The sequence below is a fragment of the Castor canadensis genome, chromosome 11 (assembly GCF_047511655.1).
Source record: "Castor canadensis chromosome 11, mCasCan1.hap1v2, whole genome shotgun sequence".
Taxonomy (NCBI): domain Eukaryota; kingdom Metazoa; phylum Chordata; class Mammalia; order Rodentia; family Castoridae; genus Castor; species Castor canadensis.
This window is the reverse complement of record NC_133396.1, coordinates 98,192,959-98,213,466: the sequence shown is the minus strand read 5'-3', so window position 1 is coordinate 98,213,466 and position 20,508 is coordinate 98,192,959. Positions and strand designations below refer to the sequence as shown.

The 20,508-nt window shown below is 36.0% G+C and overlaps 2 protein-coding genes across 3 annotated transcripts in view; one reads left to right on the top strand and one right to left on the bottom strand.

Moving 5' to 3' along the window:
• Rgs5 (regulator of G protein signaling 5) overlaps nt 1-710 on the bottom strand; it is a 159,874-nt gene extending 159,164 nt beyond the window's left edge. Inside the window, exon 1 of one of the 2 annotated variants that reach the window (XM_074047617.1) lies at nt 565-710. Coding sequence is in view for 1 of the 2 variants with exons in the window: in XM_074047616.1 (XP_073903717.1) it covers nt 565-575 (11 nt within the window). In the remaining variant the exon portion in view is untranslated. The remainder of the gene's footprint in view (nt 1-564) is intronic. The other variant, XM_074047616.1, reaches the window with a different exon arrangement.
• Nucleotides 711-770: 60 nt separating this feature from the next.
• Nucleotides 771-20,508, top strand: part of Nuf2 (NUF2 component of NDC80 kinetochore complex) — a 30,832-nt gene continuing 11,094 nt past the window's right edge. The window contains exons 1-9 of the mRNA XM_020151125.2: nt 771-1,015; nt 5,170-5,307; nt 6,584-6,658; nt 7,787-7,863; nt 8,371-8,432; nt 15,045-15,142; nt 16,413-16,486; nt 18,052-18,148; nt 18,912-18,974. Coding sequence (XP_020006714.1) covers nt 5,185-5,307; nt 6,584-6,658; nt 7,787-7,863; nt 8,371-8,432; nt 15,045-15,142; nt 16,413-16,486; nt 18,052-18,148; nt 18,912-18,974 — 669 coding nt within the window. The 5' untranslated portion in view covers nt 771-1,015; nt 5,170-5,184. The remainder of the gene's footprint in view (nt 1,016-5,169; nt 5,308-6,583; nt 6,659-7,786; nt 7,864-8,370; nt 8,433-15,044; nt 15,143-16,412; nt 16,487-18,051; nt 18,149-18,911; nt 18,975-20,508) is intronic.

Here is a 20,508-nt window from a genome sequence, read left to right as displayed (position 1 = left end):
TTCATCGGTCAACTAGGCCCACCATGGCTTCCGCTGAAAGATCCTGACTCTAATTAACTGCAGTGTTCCTATTCTTGAAACGACAGATTTCTGGGCCCCTTATTTGAAAAATCCAACTCACCCTGAGAGGACAAGCTGGGAGAACAGTTGAGTGGGGGAAGCATCTGGGTGCCAATTCCTACGGAGGGATGATCAGAGAGAAGAGAAGCTAAGATGTGGAGCCCTAAGCTTATTCTACTCTCTTTGACCCCAGTTTTCTTGACAGTAAAAGGGAGAGGATTTGACCAGATGAACTGTTAGGTGTCTTCCACCTATGCAAGTCGAGCATCCCAATGCGGACTCAGGACGATCTGTGCCCCCATTCTGACCATTTGTAAACTACTGAGCTCGGCTTTGGGTCTTTTAGAGCCCTCTTTTGAGGTGACAGTGGCAGTGTCTATTCGCTCCCCCACCCTGCTTAAACCAACCTTAAATGAGAGAATGCCTGTTAAGTATCCAACACGGCTTATAATTACTTGTAAAACTGGTATTATTATTATTACTACTGTGGGACTCAAGACTCACCTTTGTTTCATTGAGAAACTCACTTCCCTTCTGTCATGTCACCCTGATCACACCCAACCGCTTTTGCTCTCCATTTGGAACCCTCAAAGCGTTCGAAGTTCGGTGGAAGTCACTGACACCACCATCAGGAAAACCCGCCCCGACTCCTCCCCCTAGCAACGGCGCTCTCTCTTTCCTACCGAACGGAAGTTCCGACTAGACGCCAACTCCGTGAAAATGGTTCCTACTGCCTGCAGCCGCGTTCATGCTCAAAACTAAAGCACCAATCGCCTTAAGTATTTTGAGCCGTATCGGCACCCAGCGCGGCTGGAAGTAGGCTCGGCGGAAAGGGGCGGGGCTTCCAGTAGGTGGCGGCAGGTTTGAAAAGTGGAAACGGTCGGGCTCTGCGGGTTTTTGACTTTGGCTGTAGCTGCTCCGCGAACTAGCGGTCTTCCTGCAGCCGGCTCGTACGGTAGGTGGGCGCGAGCTGGCTCTAGAGGATGAGGGACAGAGACTGAGGGCGCCACCATTCTGGTGTTGGGACGTTTGGCCTCGGAAGCGATGCCAGGGTGGAGGATTAGCGCTGGGAAGATGGGGAGCAAACCCAGAGTTCCTGTTTCGTTGATTTTAGTTCCGGAAACGACCTGAAGGTCAATTTAAGCTTGTATTTGTGTAGATTTTATCGGTGTATTTGGAGGGGCGGTCCTAGTGGGGCTTGTTTGAGTGCAGGTACTTAACATTCTGTGAATCTCCATCGCTAAAAACACTTCTTGTTCAAATTCAAAAGCCGAAAATATACTTAATCCAAAAGTCAAAGGGAGACAGCGGAGTGGGTGGGGCACTACGCATGCGTAACGCGGCTGTTTTGTTTTTTTTTTTTTTTCCTTCTCCCCACCCCACCAAGGAGTTGGAAGAACTTTTCATTTAATTCTTTGAAACTGGGAGTTAATTTATTTTTGTTTAATGTCTGCCACCTGGGCTTGTGATTTCCACAAACTACTTTATTTTGCAAAATGTAGTGGATGAAATTCAACATTCTTTCAACACCTACTCTGCTCCACATACGGTGTTGCAAGTAAATGAGAAACCGAAAGCATTAGAAATTAATTTATGCTATTTGTTAGGCTGTCAGAAGGTCGTTTTACATAGATTATGTCGTGTGTGTATGTGTGTGTGTATACAGATATATATATATGTATATTTGTAAACACACATACATACATGTACTTTCTCCCAGCCAAGAGCTCAGATTATGTAGTTGGAAAGTCTCATCCTCTCTCTCTGTAACGACAGACAGACACACACACACGAAAGAATAGGAACTGAAATTGCACCTTGAAAGCATAACAAAATTTGGATATGAGAGGAGATTCCAAAATGAAACATTGCAAGTTTAGGAAACGACTTTGAGCATAAAGTTCATTAGAATATTAAAGAATTTGTAAAGCAAGCAGAAAAATCTGAATTTGATGTGGTGGGAAAGATAAGTAATTGAAGTATTTTTGTATAAATGTTACATGAGGCATCGGATGTCTTATAAGGATAACCTGAAAGAATGTACACAACGTTAGACGAGAGGGAGGTGGAATAATAATTATGACAATGTTTTACACCTACTCATTCTATTGTGATAATCTCTTGTCCATCTGTTTTGAAAAAGTAATTTCTGTACCTTTTCTTTTTATGAAGTTTTTGAATCTATGATGTAGATGAAAATATAGGCTGTATATGTAGGGAAGCTTTAAATTTACTCTTTTCCCTCTGAAGGTTTGATCATTTTAGTCTATGAAATAAACTGGTCATTGAAGATTAGAAGAAAAAAAACAGAATTTAATATGTGACTAAGCAATACCTGGAATATTGTATTCAATTTGGGTATTTTGTTTTAAGAAGACATTGTCAAAATAATGTAGAAGAAGAAAAGTAAGATAGTGTAATACTGTGAAATATATATTTGGTCTTTGGGGCTTCTGGTTTACAACTCCCCAAATCCTTGAAATCTCCAAAGTGATCAGTGTTCTTTTGTATGTTAATGGTCTACTGACACTGGCAGCCTCTAGATAGCTTTAGTGTGATGGAATGGTCATCAGAAAGATCAAGGCAGACTGAAGAAGGTTAGGACATTTCACCCCCATCTCCCAGTCCTAGGGAAGGCAGAGGCTGAATGTTGGTCACCAGTGGCCAACACCATCATGCCTACATAATGATGCTTGCATAAAAACTCAGAAAGACTGGTTTCAAGGAGCTCATGAATAACTGAACACTTAGAGGTTCCAGGAGATGACATGTCCCTTCCCTCATACCTTGCCTTATCCATCTTTTCATCTGGTATTCATTCCTTATACAATCATTTATAATAAACAAGTAAATGTAAGTGTTCTCCTGAGTTCTGTGAGCTCTAGGAAATTAATCAAACCCAAGAAGGGGATAATGGAGCCCCCTATATAGTATATATACTACATATTTTATATATACTATATATTTTATATAAGGAGCCCCTATATAGTATATATCCTATATATATAGAATATGCTATATATAGTAGGTTGGTCAGAAATACAGATAAACCAGTCTGGGGCTTGGGATTGGCATGTGAATGGTTGAATGGTCATGAGGACTGAGTCTTTACCCTGTGGGATCTGACACTGTCTCTAGGTAGATAGTGTCCAGAACTTAATAAGAGGATTCCCAGCTGGCATCCACAGTATAACTGATTGCTAGCTTAGTGTGTGGGAGCCATCTCCATTTGTCAAAAGTCTTCTGTATTGATGTTGTGTGAGTAGAGTAGGAAAACGTTTGTTTTTCCTCGCACAAATGATAAAGCGTCCAAAACAATGTCATATAAGGAGAGCCATATGTGAAGAAAGTGTACTTAATCTTGAAGAAGAGAGGGCTTGGCAGACATACAATACTTTTCTTCACATTTTTGAAAGTAGTTTCATATAAACAGGGATTAATACATTCTATATAGTTGCAGAGCACATAGAAATAGGACCCGCAGGTGAAATTTACAAGAGACATTTCTATACAGTGTAAGAAAGAGTTATCTAATTATTGGAGCCTCACCAAGTAGGAAAACGTTGCCTTGAGAGTTAGTGAATTCTATGGTGTTTTAAAGATTCAAGCAGAAGTAGGAAGCTATTTGACAACCATCTTAAAATGGTTTCCTCAGGCGCCGATGGCTCATGCCTGTAATTCCAGCTACTGGCGGGCAGAGATGAGGAGGATCATGGTCCAAAGCCAGCCTGAGCAAATAGTTTGCAGGACCCTCAGAAAAAAACCTTCACAAAAAAGGGCTGATGGAGTGGATTGAGATGTAGGCCCTGAGTTCAAATCTCAGTATCACAATAAAAAAAAAACATGGTTTTCTCCATTTATTAGAGGCTGGGCAAGTTACCAAAGTTGTGTTTTAGCCCCAATAGTGTAAGAAACATTAGGAACCTAAGTAAATAGATTTCCAAAATTATAAGCTATTTTGTTTTCATTTGAAAAATTGAATTTGTTCACTTTGGGTCTCTGAGGCCAGGATGCTTCACTGGGGAGTGTGGAGGTCTCTGGGAATTAAACAGTGTTTGAGTGAGTGGCCGAGGCACTGGCTGGTATTACTGTTTCTCAGTGTTGCTATTGCTATTAGGCACATGTAGAGATGAGAAGAAAATGAAGTTTTATCTTACTGGGCTCTTACAATGCAGTGTCATAGCTATATAAGGGTCATTCCAAAACATTGTGATAAGTCTTATAGTAAATGCAAGCTCTATGACAGGGTATCTTAACCTCAGACTTACTAACATTTTGGACTGGATAATTCCTTGTTGTAAGGGACAGCCCTACACATTGTAGGATATTTAGCAACATACCTGGCCTCTACTCACTAGATCCTCATTCTTGTCCTGACAACCAACAGTATCGCCAAGCACTGCCAGATGTGCCCTGGAGTGGGAAGGGGAGACAAAATTTTAAGAACTCCTTTTAGGGGGGCACAAGTAGAAATAACTCACTATGTGAACACATTAGGACAAATGGGTTTTTCTATTTTTTTTAAGTTCTTCCTTTGGTGATAGGAATTCTTGCCAATTACAGCATCTTCTTACTCTTTTCTTCCTCTCCTAACTTGCATCTTAAACCTTATTAGCCATTTCAAAATGTGTGCAATAGGATGTCAAATCAATACATTTTTTTTAATCTACCCTAATGTTTACATATAGCTTCTGCTGTTGTGGCTTTATGCCTTGTTTTGAAGGTTAGGTCTCAAGATTGGTCTTATTAACCTCCCTGACCCCCAAATGTAAAAAGAGAAATACATGATTTCCCAACTTTCTGTCAACCAAAATTTTCCTTCCCCATATGGAAGTGAAAGAGAACATTAGGAAAATTAACAAAAGTGACTGTGTTTACTTTGAGATACAAGTTATTTTGGGATAGATATGTATTTTTTTTGTGTGAGTGAGAGACATACGCACACACACGCACATATAATTTGTCTTTCTCTTACTAAGGTATTTGATGATAGTTAGCACTCTTATGAATAGTTGAACCTTGGTTTGTTCATTTTGTTCTTACACTTACCAGTTTTCAGACTAGTTGTGTGTAATTATGGTCTTTTGTTTTTTTCTTCCCTCTGACTAGGAGACAACCTCCAAGATGGAAACTTTGTCTTTCCCCAGATATAATGTAGCTGAGATTGTGATTCATATTCGCAATAAGTTTTTAACAGGAGCTGATGGTAAAAACCTCTCCAAGAATGATCTCTATCCAAATCCAAAGGTAAAATGTTGTTGTGTTTGCCTGTAGATATTGGTATTTGAGAACACGGTAAACTACTAAAGTTTATAGTGTGGCTAGAAAGGCATATACATACCCTCCTATTTGATGTAGGCCAGTCTACATCATTTTAATTTAAGTCTACATTTTAATCTAGAGAAAAATCTCTCACCTAATGTAATTTCAAAAGAACAATAGGTTTATATTTGGGGCAATGTTTACATTCCCATTAGGAATTCACTTCTTTAATATGGCTGTTTTCTTTAAAAAAAAATAATCTTAAACCGTAGGTATATTAAATTATATTAAATTTTTTATTATTTTTGGAGTGGTGGTGTGAGGGTATTATTTATTGGTAGGGCTTGATTGAGCTTACTGCAAGTGGTTTCCATCTAGGAAAAAAATGCTTAGGAAAGAATCCTCTTTGGAAGCTTACAAATTAATTTCCTTGCATTATGCCCCAGGAGGGAATTGACTTGTTTTGACAGGCATTGTTTTATGTTTAGTTATTAAATGCAAAAATGAACTATTTATGTGTCACACAAAATCCCAAAGTCTCCTTCCATTTTCCTACGTTGGTCTTGAAGTGATAGTTCAGTAAACTCTGGCTTTATGATACAGAACTTAAACTTCTTTTTGTCTCGGTATCCTTTAATGCTTTAAAATGGAAGCAGCAGTCTCAGAATAAATGATAGGACTTTAAACTGAATAAATTTAGCTTTATGAAAAGATTACGGTATTCACTCTATATTTCTCACTTTACTGCTCACCCCATAAACTTGTGTATGTATTAGAACAAATTCACAAACCAGCACTTGGAAGCTACGGATTAGAAGATAACATTTTTAAAATTCTGTATTCCCCCTTTAAATTTATACCATTTCAAATGTTTCCTTTAACTTTAAGAAAACCTTACTAACCTAAGGCAGCAAACAGGGTTTCCAAAACATGGTCTCTTTTAGAAAATACATCCTCAGTTTTCCAATATTTCTGCCACACACCTTCCAGTGGCTTCTGAGAGACTCACCCTTCTCCTTACCTAAGGTGGATGGGTTGGTTGGATTTGATTTGGATGTACTTGTTTTAATTCTTAAGCAACTGATCTCCTTGACCACTTACCACATTTGAGCAAACCAATAAATATCATAAGGTATTTTAAGATTTGGAAAAATTATAAAATATTTCAAGGAAATGGAGTACTTTTGTTGCCCTTCTGTGTGTTCGTTGGCTGTAGCTGGATAGTAATAAGGATAGTGATTCAGTTGTTTTTCTATTGTAGCCTGAAGTCTTGCACATGATCTACATGAGAGCCTTACAAATAGTGTATGGAATTCGCCTGGAGCATTTTTACATGGTGAGGCAAAGTACTGGGGTTTTTGTGGCTGTGGTTCTCCTGCTCACAGTACATGCTGCCTAAAAGGATAGGGATTTTGTGACTTTATTTTTAACAATTTCACTTCCAAAGGATGCTTAGGCATAATAATAGTTTATATGGATAATTTAGTAAGATGAACACTATAATAAAAGACCTAAATGATGCTTAAAAATTACTGGTGCTATGCAGTTGTTCACAGATTTATAGATTTGTCCTCAGCGACTATAGTAAACAGCAATAAAGTCTTTGTAGACATTGTTCTTTTTTCAGGAAGGACTTAAATTAGAACAGAAGATATGCAGTAAAATTGAAGCAGTTGGAATGAGGCAACTGAACTTTCAGCAAATTAGATATTTCTAGTAGGAAAGATTATTTTTCTTGATCTTTTTTTGTTGTGAAATCATTAGGACATCAAGTAAAGATGCACTGAAAAGTAATGTTTTTGGAATTTTATCAGAATGATTGCTTTCTGTTTTGTTTTAAGACAGGGTCTTTCTGTGTAGCTCAGGCTGACCTTGACCTCAGTCCTGTTTCAGTCCTGGGATTACAGATGTGTACAACCATACCTTGTTTATGGTTGCACTTTTTTTTTTTTAAATCAAAGTCTTTTTCACTTTTTTATTGTGAAACCCTGCTAAGATTTAGCTTCTTTTGTCTGTAAAATTGGGGTAACACTTTGTAATAGGGTTGTTGTAAAAGTTAAAAGAGAATATATATAAAATGTGTAGCATAGTATCTGATATTTAGTAAATGCTCACCATTACCCTTTCATTTTTCCATTCATTTAAAAACCTATTAAGTACCCACAGAGAACCTAGCATTGTTAAGCTAGTTCCTAGCTTTGTACTAGGAACTGTTTTAAGTGTTTTTCAAACTTAATGGTAGTAAGTTAATATAATTTGATCTTTTTTGTTTTGTTTTATTTGTTTGCAGTAGTGAGGATGGAACACACAGCCTCATGCATGCTAGGCAAACACTCAACCACTTAGCTCTATCTGCAGCCCAATATAGTTTGATCTTAGCCTATAATTAAAGTTTCTTATGGCTGAATATTTTCTTCTTTTGTCCAGTTGATGTAACATGGATTTTGTTGTTTATTTCATTCAGATGCCAGTGAACACTGAAGTCATGTATCCACATATAATGGAAGGCTTTTTGCCTGTCAGCAATTTATTTATTCATCTGTGAGTAAAGAATGATTTCATTTTTAGTCCACACTATTTACATTTCATTAATCTGTCCTAATGAAATGATTGTCCTTGGGAAGGCTTTCTAATAGTGCCCTTTCCACTCTATCCTGTATACATTCAGATTTGTAGGTTCCCCCCAACAGGGTAGCTTCCACCTCTGGCACTTCTCAGGATACTTCCAAGTGAAGTTCTAAGATCATGTAACTCTGAAACTGAAACTGTTAGCCGCCTTGTGGAGGCCTTTGAGTTCAGTCCTAGTGCCTCCAAGATTGTGTGGTGTTTATTAGAATCTGTAACTACTTTGGTTTTGCATGCATGCTCATGGAATATACAGAAAAGTAGATTCCAGAGCAATAAATTACACCTTGAGTAGAAAAGACTTCTGACTTGGTCCTTTAACACATTGAAAAATATGGCCAGAAATCTCTTTGAGAATAAGATGCTTGCTATGGCTTGGTGTAATTTACAATGCATTTCAATGTTCTTCGTCTTATCTTCAAGTGACTCATTTCTGCCCATTTGCCGGGTGAATGATTTTGAGATTGCTGATATTCTTTATCCAAGTAAGTGAAAATTTGAAACAGTTTTTAATGTCTGCCCTTTTGTTTTGGTGAGACTGGGGTTTGAACTCAGGGCTTTGTGCTTGCTGAGGCTGAATTTTTTTATATTTGCAATTTTTTTCTCTTTGTAGGTCTACAGAAAAGCCATTTTTCTGAGTAATTTTTCTTATATATTCTTACATTTTAAAACTGTTGTTAAAGTTAGAGAGTATGGCTACATGTAATATGCAGGTGTGATCTGTATAGTGGGTTAAGTATACCAATTCTATCAAATTAACAATTACTTTTTACTATGAAGAAATTAACTTTTAGGACTGCCAACAGTGATAAATTACAGTGTAAAATTCTAGCTTTATTTAAGTGTCCCTTAACTAATTTCTATTTATCCATTAAGTTATTTTGTGTTGTGAGAGATTTGGTATGCTATTTAAAATTTTGTATTTAATCTTTATTTAGATTTCATGTTTTTGTCTTGTTTATTAACATACAATTCATACATAATAAAATTCACCAGTTTTAAATGTAAATTGGATGAGTTTTAACACATGTATCTAGTTGCGTGGTTGTGTAACCACTGTCACAATCTTTTTTTTGGTGGTCCTGGAGTTTGAACTTGGGGCCTGCCTCATGCTTGCTAAGCGCACACTTTTACCACTTGAGCCCCTCTTCCAGCTCCATTGTCACAATCTTGTAGAACACTTCCGTGACCAGCTAAAGTTCCTTCATGTTCATTTATGTCGGTCTCTGCCATCCCCACTTCCTGACAACCACTGACATATATCTTCTATCACTAAGGTTTTGACTTTTCTAGAATTTCATATAAATGTGGTCATACTGTCTGTAGGCTTTTGTATCTGGCTTCTTTGAGCAGATTTCTCCATGTTAATTACATGTATTAATACCTTGTTTCTTTTTATTTTGGAGTAATCTCTTGTAAGTATATAGCACAATTGGTTTATCCATTGATAAGTTAATAGGCAGTTGAATTCTTTCTAATATTTGGTCATTATGAATAAAGCAGCTGTGAAGATTTACATTCACAAGTAAGTCTTTGTGTGGCAATCATTTCTTTGAATAAATAACCAAGGAGTAGAAATTCTGGTTCATGTGGTAAATACATGCTTAACTTTTTTTTTCCTTGAGACAGGGTCCCATGATGTAGCCCAGGATGGCCTGGAGCCTGGGATCTTCCCACTCAGCCTCCTGAGTGCTAGGATTGTAGGCATGCACCACCATGCCTGGCTACATGCTTTTTAAGAAATTGCTAAACTGCTTTCTGCATCACTACCAGAAATATATAATAGTATCATTTGCTCCATATCCACTCTGGTCTTGGTAGTGTAAGTTTTTCATTTTAGCCATTCTAGAAGCTGTATAGTAGTAGCTCATGGTTTTAATATGTGTTTCCCTGATGACTGATATAAACGAGCAGATATTCATATACATATTTGCTATGGCATATCTTCTTTGGTGAAGTTGCTTTTCAAATCATTCTTTTAAGTTGAATTTATCTTACTGAGTTGTTAGTCTTCTCCAGATATTTTCAAAATAAATTGTTTCTCAGATAAGACATGTGTTATGCAGCTATTTTCTTCTTCTCTATTTTCTTTCTTTTTTTTTGGCTGGGGGGAAGGCGAGTGTTTGAGGTAGAGTCTCTCACTATGTGGCCCAGGCTGGCCTCAAACTAGCACTTTTCTGCATCTGACTCCTGAGTGCTGGAATTTGAGATGTATACCACCATGCCCAACTTTTCTTCTGCTGTCACCGGCCTTTTCAATTCCGTGTCTTTTGAGGGGCAAAATAAATTTCTAATTTGAAGATTCTAATTGATCAGTGTTTTGTTTTGTTTTTCTTTTGTGTGTCCTCTTAAGAAATCTTAAGCCAGGCAAGTTGAGGCAGGAGGATCACAAGTGTGAGAACAGCCTGGGCTATAGAGTGAGATGCTGCCTCAAAATAAAACAAATAGATGAGAAATCTTGGCCTAACCCAAGTTTGCTAAGACTTACTTCTGTATTTTGTTTCAAGAGTATTATAGTTTTGCTTTTCTTGTTCAGCATTTTAATTTTTGGATATGGTTATTAAAATTCTAACACCACTTGTTGAGAAGATTATCCTTTCCCAAGTAAATTACCTTGGCACTTTTTGTCAAAACTTAATTACAATATACTACTAAAATGAAAAAAATCTAGTGACAATATCAAGTGTTGACAGGATGTGAAGTAACAGGTACTGTTATTTTTGGCTGGTGGGAATGCAAAGTGGTAGAGCCACTGTGACAGTTTGACAGTTTCCTACAAAACTAAATATTTTTACCATACGATCCAGCATTTGTGCTCCTTGGAATCCATCCAAAGGAAATGGAAACCTACATTCACATGAAAACCCACACAGAGATGTTTATAGCAGCTTTATTCATAATTCCCAAAACTTGGACACAACCAAGTTGTCCTTTAATAGGTAAATAAATATAATACATCCAAACAATGGAACGGTATTCAGTGCTCAAAGGAAATGATCTATCAAGCTATGAGAAGACATGAAAGAATCTTAAAAGTGTATTATCAAGTAAAAGAAGCCTGTTTGAAAAGACTATGAAATTGTGGAAAAGGTAAAACTATAGGGACAGTAAAAACATTAGTTGTTGTCAAGGCTTAGGGTAGGTGGAGAGATGACTAACGAGCATGAAGGAGTTTTAGGACAATGAAATTTCTATGTATGTTATTTTAGTGGTAGATACATATCATACATTAAACCCATCAACCGTACAGCAGCAAGAGTGAACCCCAATGTCAACTATGGATTTGGGTGATAATGATGTATCAGTGCAGGCTCATCAGTTTTAACAGATGTACCACACAGGTGGGGGGTGTTGGTAAAGGAGAATACTTGTCTGGGGATACAGGGTATGTGAGAACTATCTACTTCTTGCTCAGGTTTGCTATGAACCTAAAATGGTTGTGAAAAATAAAATTTTGTTTTTAAAAAATCAGTTGGCCATATTTCTAATCAGGTAGTGTCAATCACCCAACTTTGTTCATTGTTTTCAATATCATTTTGACTGTTCTCCTTGCAAATTTTAGAGTGTTCAGCTTATCATTTTCTACTGTACCCCACCACACATACACACAAACACCCCTGGGATTTTGATTGGCATTACTCTGAATGTAGAGTTCATTTGGGGAATACTTAACAGTTTACTGATATTGGATCTTCTGGCCCATCTACATGTTATCCCTTTCCATTTATTTAGGTTTTCTTTAATTTCTCAGCAATGCTTTATACATTGGTTTTGTGTGCATTTTGTTAAATTTCACATTATTAGTGACTTTTTTTGTTTGTTTCTTTAAAATTTAAGTTTCTGATTGGTCATTGTTAGTGTAAAGAAATAAAATTGATTTTTATATATCATCCTTGCTAAAATCAGTTCTCTCTAGTAGATTATTTTGTAAATTCCTTAGGATCTTCTATATGGACCATCATATTGTTTCAGATCAGAGACAGTTTTACATCCTTTACGGTCTTTTATTTCTTTTCTTTGCATTCAGTGCTGGCTGGGACTTACAGTAAAATGTTAAATTGTAGGGGTGAGAGCTGTCACTATTATTCCTGATTTTAGGGGAAAAAACATTTAAGTGTTTGATTGTTGAATATTATTTATAGTCTTTTCTCATAAAGTTTATCAAGATAAGCAACTTCTCTGTTCATAGGAGTTTGTATTGTGAAGGGTGTAAATTTTTGTTAAATGCTTCCTTTTCTTCATCTAGTGAGATAATCCTAAGGCTTTTCTTTTCAAGTCCAGCAAATTATATTATTTCATTTTTGAATGTCACAGAAATGCTTTCTCCCCAAAGCCTTTTCTAGCTTCTAGAGTTGTGTTCTTTACATTCCTTGACTCATGACTCCCCTCCTCTGTCTTCAAAGCTAGCAATGCAGTATCTTTTACTATCCCTGTCTCTGTTGTCATATTGCTCACCACAGAAATTCTGTCTATAATCACATCTCTGCTTTCCTCTTATGAAGACACTTGTGATTGCATGTAGAGCCCACTAGATAATCCAAGATAATATCCCCATCTCAGTTCTTTAACTTAATTATATTTGTGTATCTGTGAAGTCACTTTGCCATATGTTATCTTAAACAATTTGCGCAGGTTCCAAGGATTAGGACTTGTATGTCTGGATGCTAGCCTACAGATTTGCAGTGTGCATTCTGTTCTTGTGTGGGGGATTCTAAACATTTAATGCAGTTGGTTAATAGTGTTCATACCTTCTATGTCCTTACAGATTTTTTTCTAGTTACTCTGTTGAACTATTAGAGAGATGTTCAAGTCTTCAAACTGATTGTGGATTTGTCTGCTTTGCTTGTTCTTTCAAGTGTTGTTTTTTATGCCTGAAGCTGTAGTTCTAGAGGTATACACATTTAGAATTATATCCTCTTGATGACCTAGTCTTTGCTCCAAAATATACTTTGTTTGGTCTCCAGTTTTCTTTTGATTTGTGTTGCACGGCATATTCTTTCAATTAATTTCTGCCTTATATTTGAAGTGGATTTCTTTCTTGTACATTTTAATGGATTTCATGACATTTCCATACATTATATAATGTACTTTGATAATATTTATCCCTCTAGAACTCTTTTCTCCTCTTCCCCCTCCCACTTGTCTCCTGCCTTTTCCCAAATTGCACCCCTTCCATTTTCATGTCTTTTTTAAAAACCAGATGTCTTGCTGCTTTTTCAGTTCATTCTTGCTGTCTGCCTTTTAATTGAAGTGTTTATCTAATTTATATTTAATGTTACTGATGTGATTGAGCTTAAGTTTACTTTTGTTTTTTTGTTTTCTTCTTGTCCTGTTTTCCCATTTCTTGCTGTTTTATTTATTTTAATGTATATGTACAAATATGTGTGTGTGTGTGTATGTGTGTGTGTGTGTGTGTGTGTGTTCCCCTAGTACTGGGGACTGAAGCCAAGACCTTGCACATGCTAGACAAGTGCTGTACCATTTGAGCCATACCCCTAGCCCTTTTGTTTGTATTTTTTGTTGTCTTATTTACTTAGCTTTGCTATGTTTATAATTTTTTAAAAATCTGGATACTATTCTGTAGCAGTTTTTTTCTGCCTCTCCTTTATGTGGGACTCTAATTACATACTTCTTATTTTGTTTGCTCCTGCCCCTCATCTCATAGATGTTTTAATTCATTTTTTTTCTTTTGGCCTTCATGTAAGATAGCTTGTATTGGTACATTTCCCATTTAATTAATCCTTTCATTTTCAGGTCTAATCTGTTAATCCTATCTGTTGTAACTTTTTAACATTTTTATTAGTATATAATAGTTGTACAGAGGGTTTTGTTGTGACATTTCCATATGTGAGTATAGTATACCCTGGTTTGGTTCATCCCCTCCATTATACTCCCTCTCCCTTCTCCTTTTTGAAATCACTTTGACAGGTTTCATTGTTCCATATTCATACATGCATATTAAGTATTCACCTTCTTTACTCTCTTCATTTGCCTTCCCCCTCCCCTAGCACCTCCCCTTAGCATGACCTGTTTTACACTCCTGTCCTTCATTGTTTAAGTGTCTGTTCATTGTACAATGGGGTTTTGTCTTGGTATTTTACCTGTAAATATAGTGTACTTTAATTAATCTAACTCCTCTATTACTCTTCCTTACTTTTTTCTCTCTCCCCTGTATTGTTCAACAGTTTTCAGTGTGTTCCATTGTAATTTTTATTTCAGATGTTTTATTTTTTAACTCTAAAAGTTTGATTTAGATGTTTTTCAAAACCTTCCCTTTTATCTTCATAATACCTTCTCTATCTTTTTCAGCAAAAGGTACATATTCATAAAGGTTATTTTCACATACTACTAAATCAGTCATATGTATTATTTGTGGGTACATTTCTGTTTTTCTTTTTTATTCTTGCTTGGTTCATATTGTTCTATTCCTTTGCATGTCTGGTCATTTTTATTAGATGTCAGACATGGATTTTATGCTATTGAATACTGGGTTTACTATTTATTCCTTTATTCCTGGTTATTCTCTTAGCCTTAATAGTTTCATATTCATGTAGTGATTAGTATTCAACTGAGAACATGCGGGGCCTCCTCTGATCGCCAGAACTCTTATTCTTAGCCTCCTGAAGTACTCAACCACATTCATTGGCCTCTCCAAAACAAACCCTGTCATCATGACTCAATAAGACCCATAAATTCTGTGTATGTTCTCTCCATCTGGGCCACAGCCTAAAAACTCTCCCAAGTTGAGGACAGGTACATTAATAGTATTTGCCTTATTTTATGCCTTTTGGCATTGCTCTTACATTGTCTGTGTTCTTAATCTAAAGTTTGTTGCTTCGTGTAATTTTTCTATTTTCCCATTTTAAAATGAGATGGTCAGTTAGTCCCTTGTGGCCAAAACTAGTTTGCCTTTTTTTTTTTAAGTCATTAAAACAAAGATAATTCTGATCTTTAAATTAAAACAGATTCTCTGCTTTTTAGTGTAGTATACAGTCTTGTTTTATATACTATGAGCTAATTAATATGGGAGAGGATGACTTTTCATTTTAAAATTATGTTTCAAAGATTTAATTAAACAGTGTTGTTTTCTATTTCAGAAGCAAAACGGACAAGTCGTTTTTTAAGTGGCATTATCAACTTTATTCACTTCAGAGAAGAATGCCGAGGCACATATATGGAATTTCTCAAGCAATATGTAAGATTTAAACAGATTGGTAGAATCGTTAATGAACTATTAATCTGTCTTGAGGAAATGTTTGTTACTGATATACAATTGCTGAATGGCCCTGAGAATTGAACTTGTTTTTATATTTGCAAATTTTGGTCTGGAAAACACATCTCAAAATGATGTGTGCTTGGTAACAGAGCTGAATTTTTGTTTTACTCTTGTAGTTGAGGCTTATTTTCCTATATTAGGAAATGTTAGGGAAGAGAATATTGACATGTTCACCTTTTTTTTCTCAGAAGATTGCATAGTGTAGCGTTTAAATAATTGAGATATTTGAGGTTTTTATTTGCCTTTCAAATATTAGCCTTGTTGTACTGTTTTTGTTAATGTGCCTGTTCAGCATTGCATTGTATGATTTGGTCCAAGACAGCTATTTTAACAGATGGAAACTCATTCCATATTCCTTCAACAATTTAGAGAATTTGTGTACTTTGTTCTCATCCTAGTGCTGAGGTACCTTGCCCTCAGAAGGTACCAGAGTAACATCAGACAATTAGACCTCAAGCTTTGGCTTCACTGAATTATATAAATACTTCTCTGCACAAATTGTGCTACACTTATACCTTCAGAACATAGCAAAAGTTTATAATACTTGTACCACCACACACACACACACACACACACACACACACACACACACAATTACTCCTCATCCTTTTTTTTTTTTTGAGGCACTGGGGTTGGAACTCAGGAATTTGTGCTTGCTAGGCAGGTGCTCTTACCACTTCAGTCACTCAGCCAGCCCAACTCTATAATCTGTCACCTCTACAAAGCCTGTGTGACCTCCTCCCTGGCTATTACCTAAGTCAGGTTGGATGTCACTCTTCATTATTCCCGTTATATGTAATACTATAACAATTAGTTTTGTAGTTTTTTTATTGAAACCTGACTATTCAAAGAGACACAACTACTTTAATTCAGGAACTATAGCATAGTCTCTTAAAAATTCCCAGCACTTAACATAGTGCCTAACTATGGTAAGAACTCAATGTTTGTGTTAAGTAAAGATATTCTTGGGCTGGGGTTGTAGTTCAGAGATACAGTGCTTGCCAGACGGTACAAGGCTCTGGGTTCAATCCCCAGCACTGCAAATAAGTAAATAAATTCTTAGTTTTCACAAATGCCTAACTACTTAAATTTTCATTTCTGATGGTAAGCATTTTGCAGTAGATACATTTTAATACATCGCCGTATGTGGAAAAGTGCTAATTTGACACTATTAAAATTACTTTAATAGAAAACCTCTGTGGACAAGATGCAACAGTTACATATTGCCCACCAGGAGGCATTAATGAAATTGGAAAGACTTGAGTAAGTGAGAGATTTACAAATGAAATGAATGCAATTTCAAAATGCAAAGTGAATTGTAAGTACTATTTTATAAGTCTACAATCTATCTTAAGTCTCTTATTTTCCTTAATAAATGGCAGAGTACTTAAGTTGGCCTTTTCTAAAAAGAGAAAATCTAGGATTTTTTTTTCCTAACTAACAACAACATTGTTTTGTTGTTGTTGTTGTTGTTAGTGTGTTAGCCTGACTTGTTTGAAGCTATTAACTTGCTTTCTAAATTATATCTGGGGTTTTTGTCTTTTATAGATGAGTGATACTATCTGCGCTCTTTTCTCAGATCAGTTAATCCTGCTAAAAATTTTCACTTCTCCAACAGAAGTGTTCGGTTTTGGACATAGTGGGAGAATCATTCAAATGCTATGATTTCTTGGTCTTTCTTATATAGGCAGATGCTCGTCAGTTTAGAGTGGGGTTATGCCCCGATAAATCCATTGTAAGTTGAAAATATTGTAAATGGAAAGGGTATTTAACACGCCTGATATAGTGAACTCCATAACGTAACTCTCAACACAGAGCACTGTGGAGATTGGTTGTTTGGCTCATGATCACATGGCTGATTGGGAGCTGCAGCTTGATGTCCAGCACCACCTATAGTAGCCTGAGAAAAGACCAAAATTTAAACTTGAAGTACAGTTCTACCAGATGTATATTGCCTTGCATCATTGTGGAACCATTGTAAATTTAGGGCCATGTGTATCAATTTTGAGCAGAAATAGTTTTAAAAAATCATTTCTAATTTGTTGATGTTTTTGAGGTTATCTTTTTCAGATGAGATCTTTTCTGACCTGTGCCTAGTTTTTTGGTTCTCTTTTTTTTTTTTTTTTTTTAAAGGGAACTGTAAGCTGAAAAGACTGGGGAAGAGTGGCAAATGCTCAAATTCATAGCATGGTAAAAGATACCATGAACCAGGTCAAAAAAAAGTAACAAACTGGTGAAAAACGCTGGTAGAGAATACTTGCAGCATATGTTGCAAAGCTTAAATAACTCTAATAACAAAGCCCACACAGTATCCCTAATATACAGAGAACTCTTAAAACCGAGAGGATGAAAAGGTGAAACAAGGAGAGAGGCTAGAAAGAAGGAATTTACAACAGAATGAAAACAAATGCATCAGACCAAAACTAAAATGAGACCATTCATGTGGAGAAGGTTTGAACATGTATAAGTGCTGTTACAAAGGACTGATAGATGAGAAGAATAGATGATGCAGCAGTAAGAGCTGTGATGTGATGAGAGACAGGTACGGGTGGAAAGATTGTGTTCAACCAGAGAAGGTATACTATGTCTATTTTATTAAGAGTGAAGTTGGATAGGGTAGGTGTATCTGGCTGAATGCATAGATTTGGTGGTAGAAAGTTGAAGGAATTCATTGGATATTTATTTTCTCTCAGTAGAAAGCAAACGAATTCTGTTTTAAACAGCTGTCATGAAAGTATCTAATTATTTCAGGGCAAAGATTTTGTTTTGGCCTTTCAAAGTCAAGAATTCGATAACATGTTATTTTATTCTATTTTGGGTGTGTTTAGTTCTGTTCCAGTTGAAGAGCAAGAAGAGTTCAAGCAACTTACAGATGATATTCAGGAGCTGCAGCAATCATTGAATCAGGAGTTTCGCCAAAAAACGGTATCTGTTGTGAAACCATGTAGTGGTGGGGAGGACATACCACTTTTAGTTACTAGAGCAATATACCCTCATAACAAACATATCTTCTCTCAACCATGAGGGCCATACTAGTTTGTGTTGGTGAAGCTCTGTGCAGTCTGCATGAATAGAAGTTTTAGGATTTTCCTGTGTCTAGTTCTGCTGTGCCCCTCAGCACTCTGGACACTGCATCAAGCCCTCATGGGTGCCTCAGGATATTTTACATTTGAAATAAAACGCTGTAACACTCAGCCTCTCTCATACTTCTTAAACTTAGCTTAAGATAGTTCACAGTTTAATGTTAGATCACATCATTTTCCCTTTATATCTTTATGAAACTGGGCTTTTGGCATTTGCTGTAATAAAAAGCAAGTACTGATCATTATGTGCAAATCATTATGAAAGAGGAAATGAGAGTTTCTGTGACCCATCTAATTCCAAGGTATGTGAGTGTATGCCGTGCTCAGTAGGTACACACATCTAATTATAAGTAGTTATTATTTAAGAATAAACTATAAATATTTTTCTTTTCAATTTCTATGTATTGTTTTTCAAAGCACTGCAACATTGTTAGGACAGAAATTATGCAGTTATTTGGACTTAACTCAGACATTTCTTTTGACTAAGGGGTTCTGTGAACAGAGAAAAGTTTGAGAATATCTGATCTAATTCTCTTAACTTCCTTTCTTACATTTATTTTATGGGAAAGCAATGAGTGGCTAAATTTTGTTGCTTTTTCTCTCAGATAGTGCTGCAAGAGGGAAATTCCCAAAAGAAATCAGACATCTCAGAGAAAACCAAGCGTTTGGTAAATGTCTTTCCTATTATCTAGCATTTAAAGTTTGAATAGACCGTGTGGAGGAGTATTTTAGCTGTGTATGTTATGAAATTAATGTTTCTCTATAATCTTTTTCCCTCAAAATGAAAATAGCTCTTTTCAACTTAAACACAGTGACTATTGTTTTTTGTTTTAAAAAGAAGAAAGCATTGAATTATGCAGAAAGTAAAAATCACCTGAAGGAAGGCTAACCACACAACTTGATAAATATCATAGATTGTTTCTCTAATGTGCATTTTTGTGTAATTTGGCATAAATGATATTATATTCAACATGTCTCAAACCTGATTTTTTTCCCCACTTGACAATACAGTATAAAGAGTTATGAAGACTTTCAAATGGATACTTGTATTAATGGCTAAATGTGGTCGGGTAATATTTAGTCCCTAATTGATAGACTTTCATATTCTAATTTTCTTGTATTAACATAACTATGTGTGTGCTATATATATGTACACATGCTAGCATATACATTTGTTCACCAAACGCTCTTTTTTCTTAGAATACATTTCTAAGTTCAGAATTGGGGGGCCAAAGGAAATGCACAATTAAAATTAACTCATGTTTCCATCCTGACTTGTAGAAAGATACTGATTTATATTCCCATCAGTGGAATATGAGTGTCCCTTTCCCTTGCTAAAATTAAATGTCTTTGGTTTTGTTTGTTTGTTTGTTTTATAGGGAAAAAAAATCTAATTTTAAGAGAATTCTTAAATACCCTTCTCTTTGATTTCCCAGAGGGTTACATTAACTTTCTTTTTTCCCAACTTTTTTCAGTTTTACTTTTTAAGAGATTGGGGTCTCCTACATTGCTCAGACTGGCCTTGAAACCTAGGCTCAAGGTTTTCCCTCAGTCTCCAAACAGCTGGGACTACAGATGTGTGCCACCACACCCAGCTTTTATTTTTCTTAATTTTATAAATATATGTAATTCATAAAAATTGTACATTTTCTTGGGGTACTATGTGATGTTTGATATATGTATATATTGTGTAATGTTCAAATCAGATTAGACATACCCATCTCAAACATCATTTCTTTATGGTGAAAGCATTCAGAATTATTCTAGCTTTTTGAAATATATAATACATAATTGTCATCTATGGTCACCCTATTGTGCACACCAGAACTTTTCGCTCCTTTCTTACTGTAACTTAGTACATATTGATCAATCTTTTGCCATTCTTCCCTTCCCCCTACTCTCCCAGCCTCTAGTAGCCTCTATTTTACTCTTAATTTCTATGAGATCGAGTCTTTTAGATTTAACACATGAATGAAATCATACAGTTCTTGTCTCTCTGTGCCTGACTTATTTCACTTATAATAACCTCCAGTTCCATCCATGTTGTCACAAATGATAGGGTTTCATTGTTTTCTTTATCCATTCATCAGTTGACAGATTATTTCTATTTCTTGGGTTTTGTGAATAATGCTATAATAAACCTGGGAGTTCAGATGTCTCTTCAGCATGTTGATTTTTTTTTTTTTGATTGGGGGGAGGGTG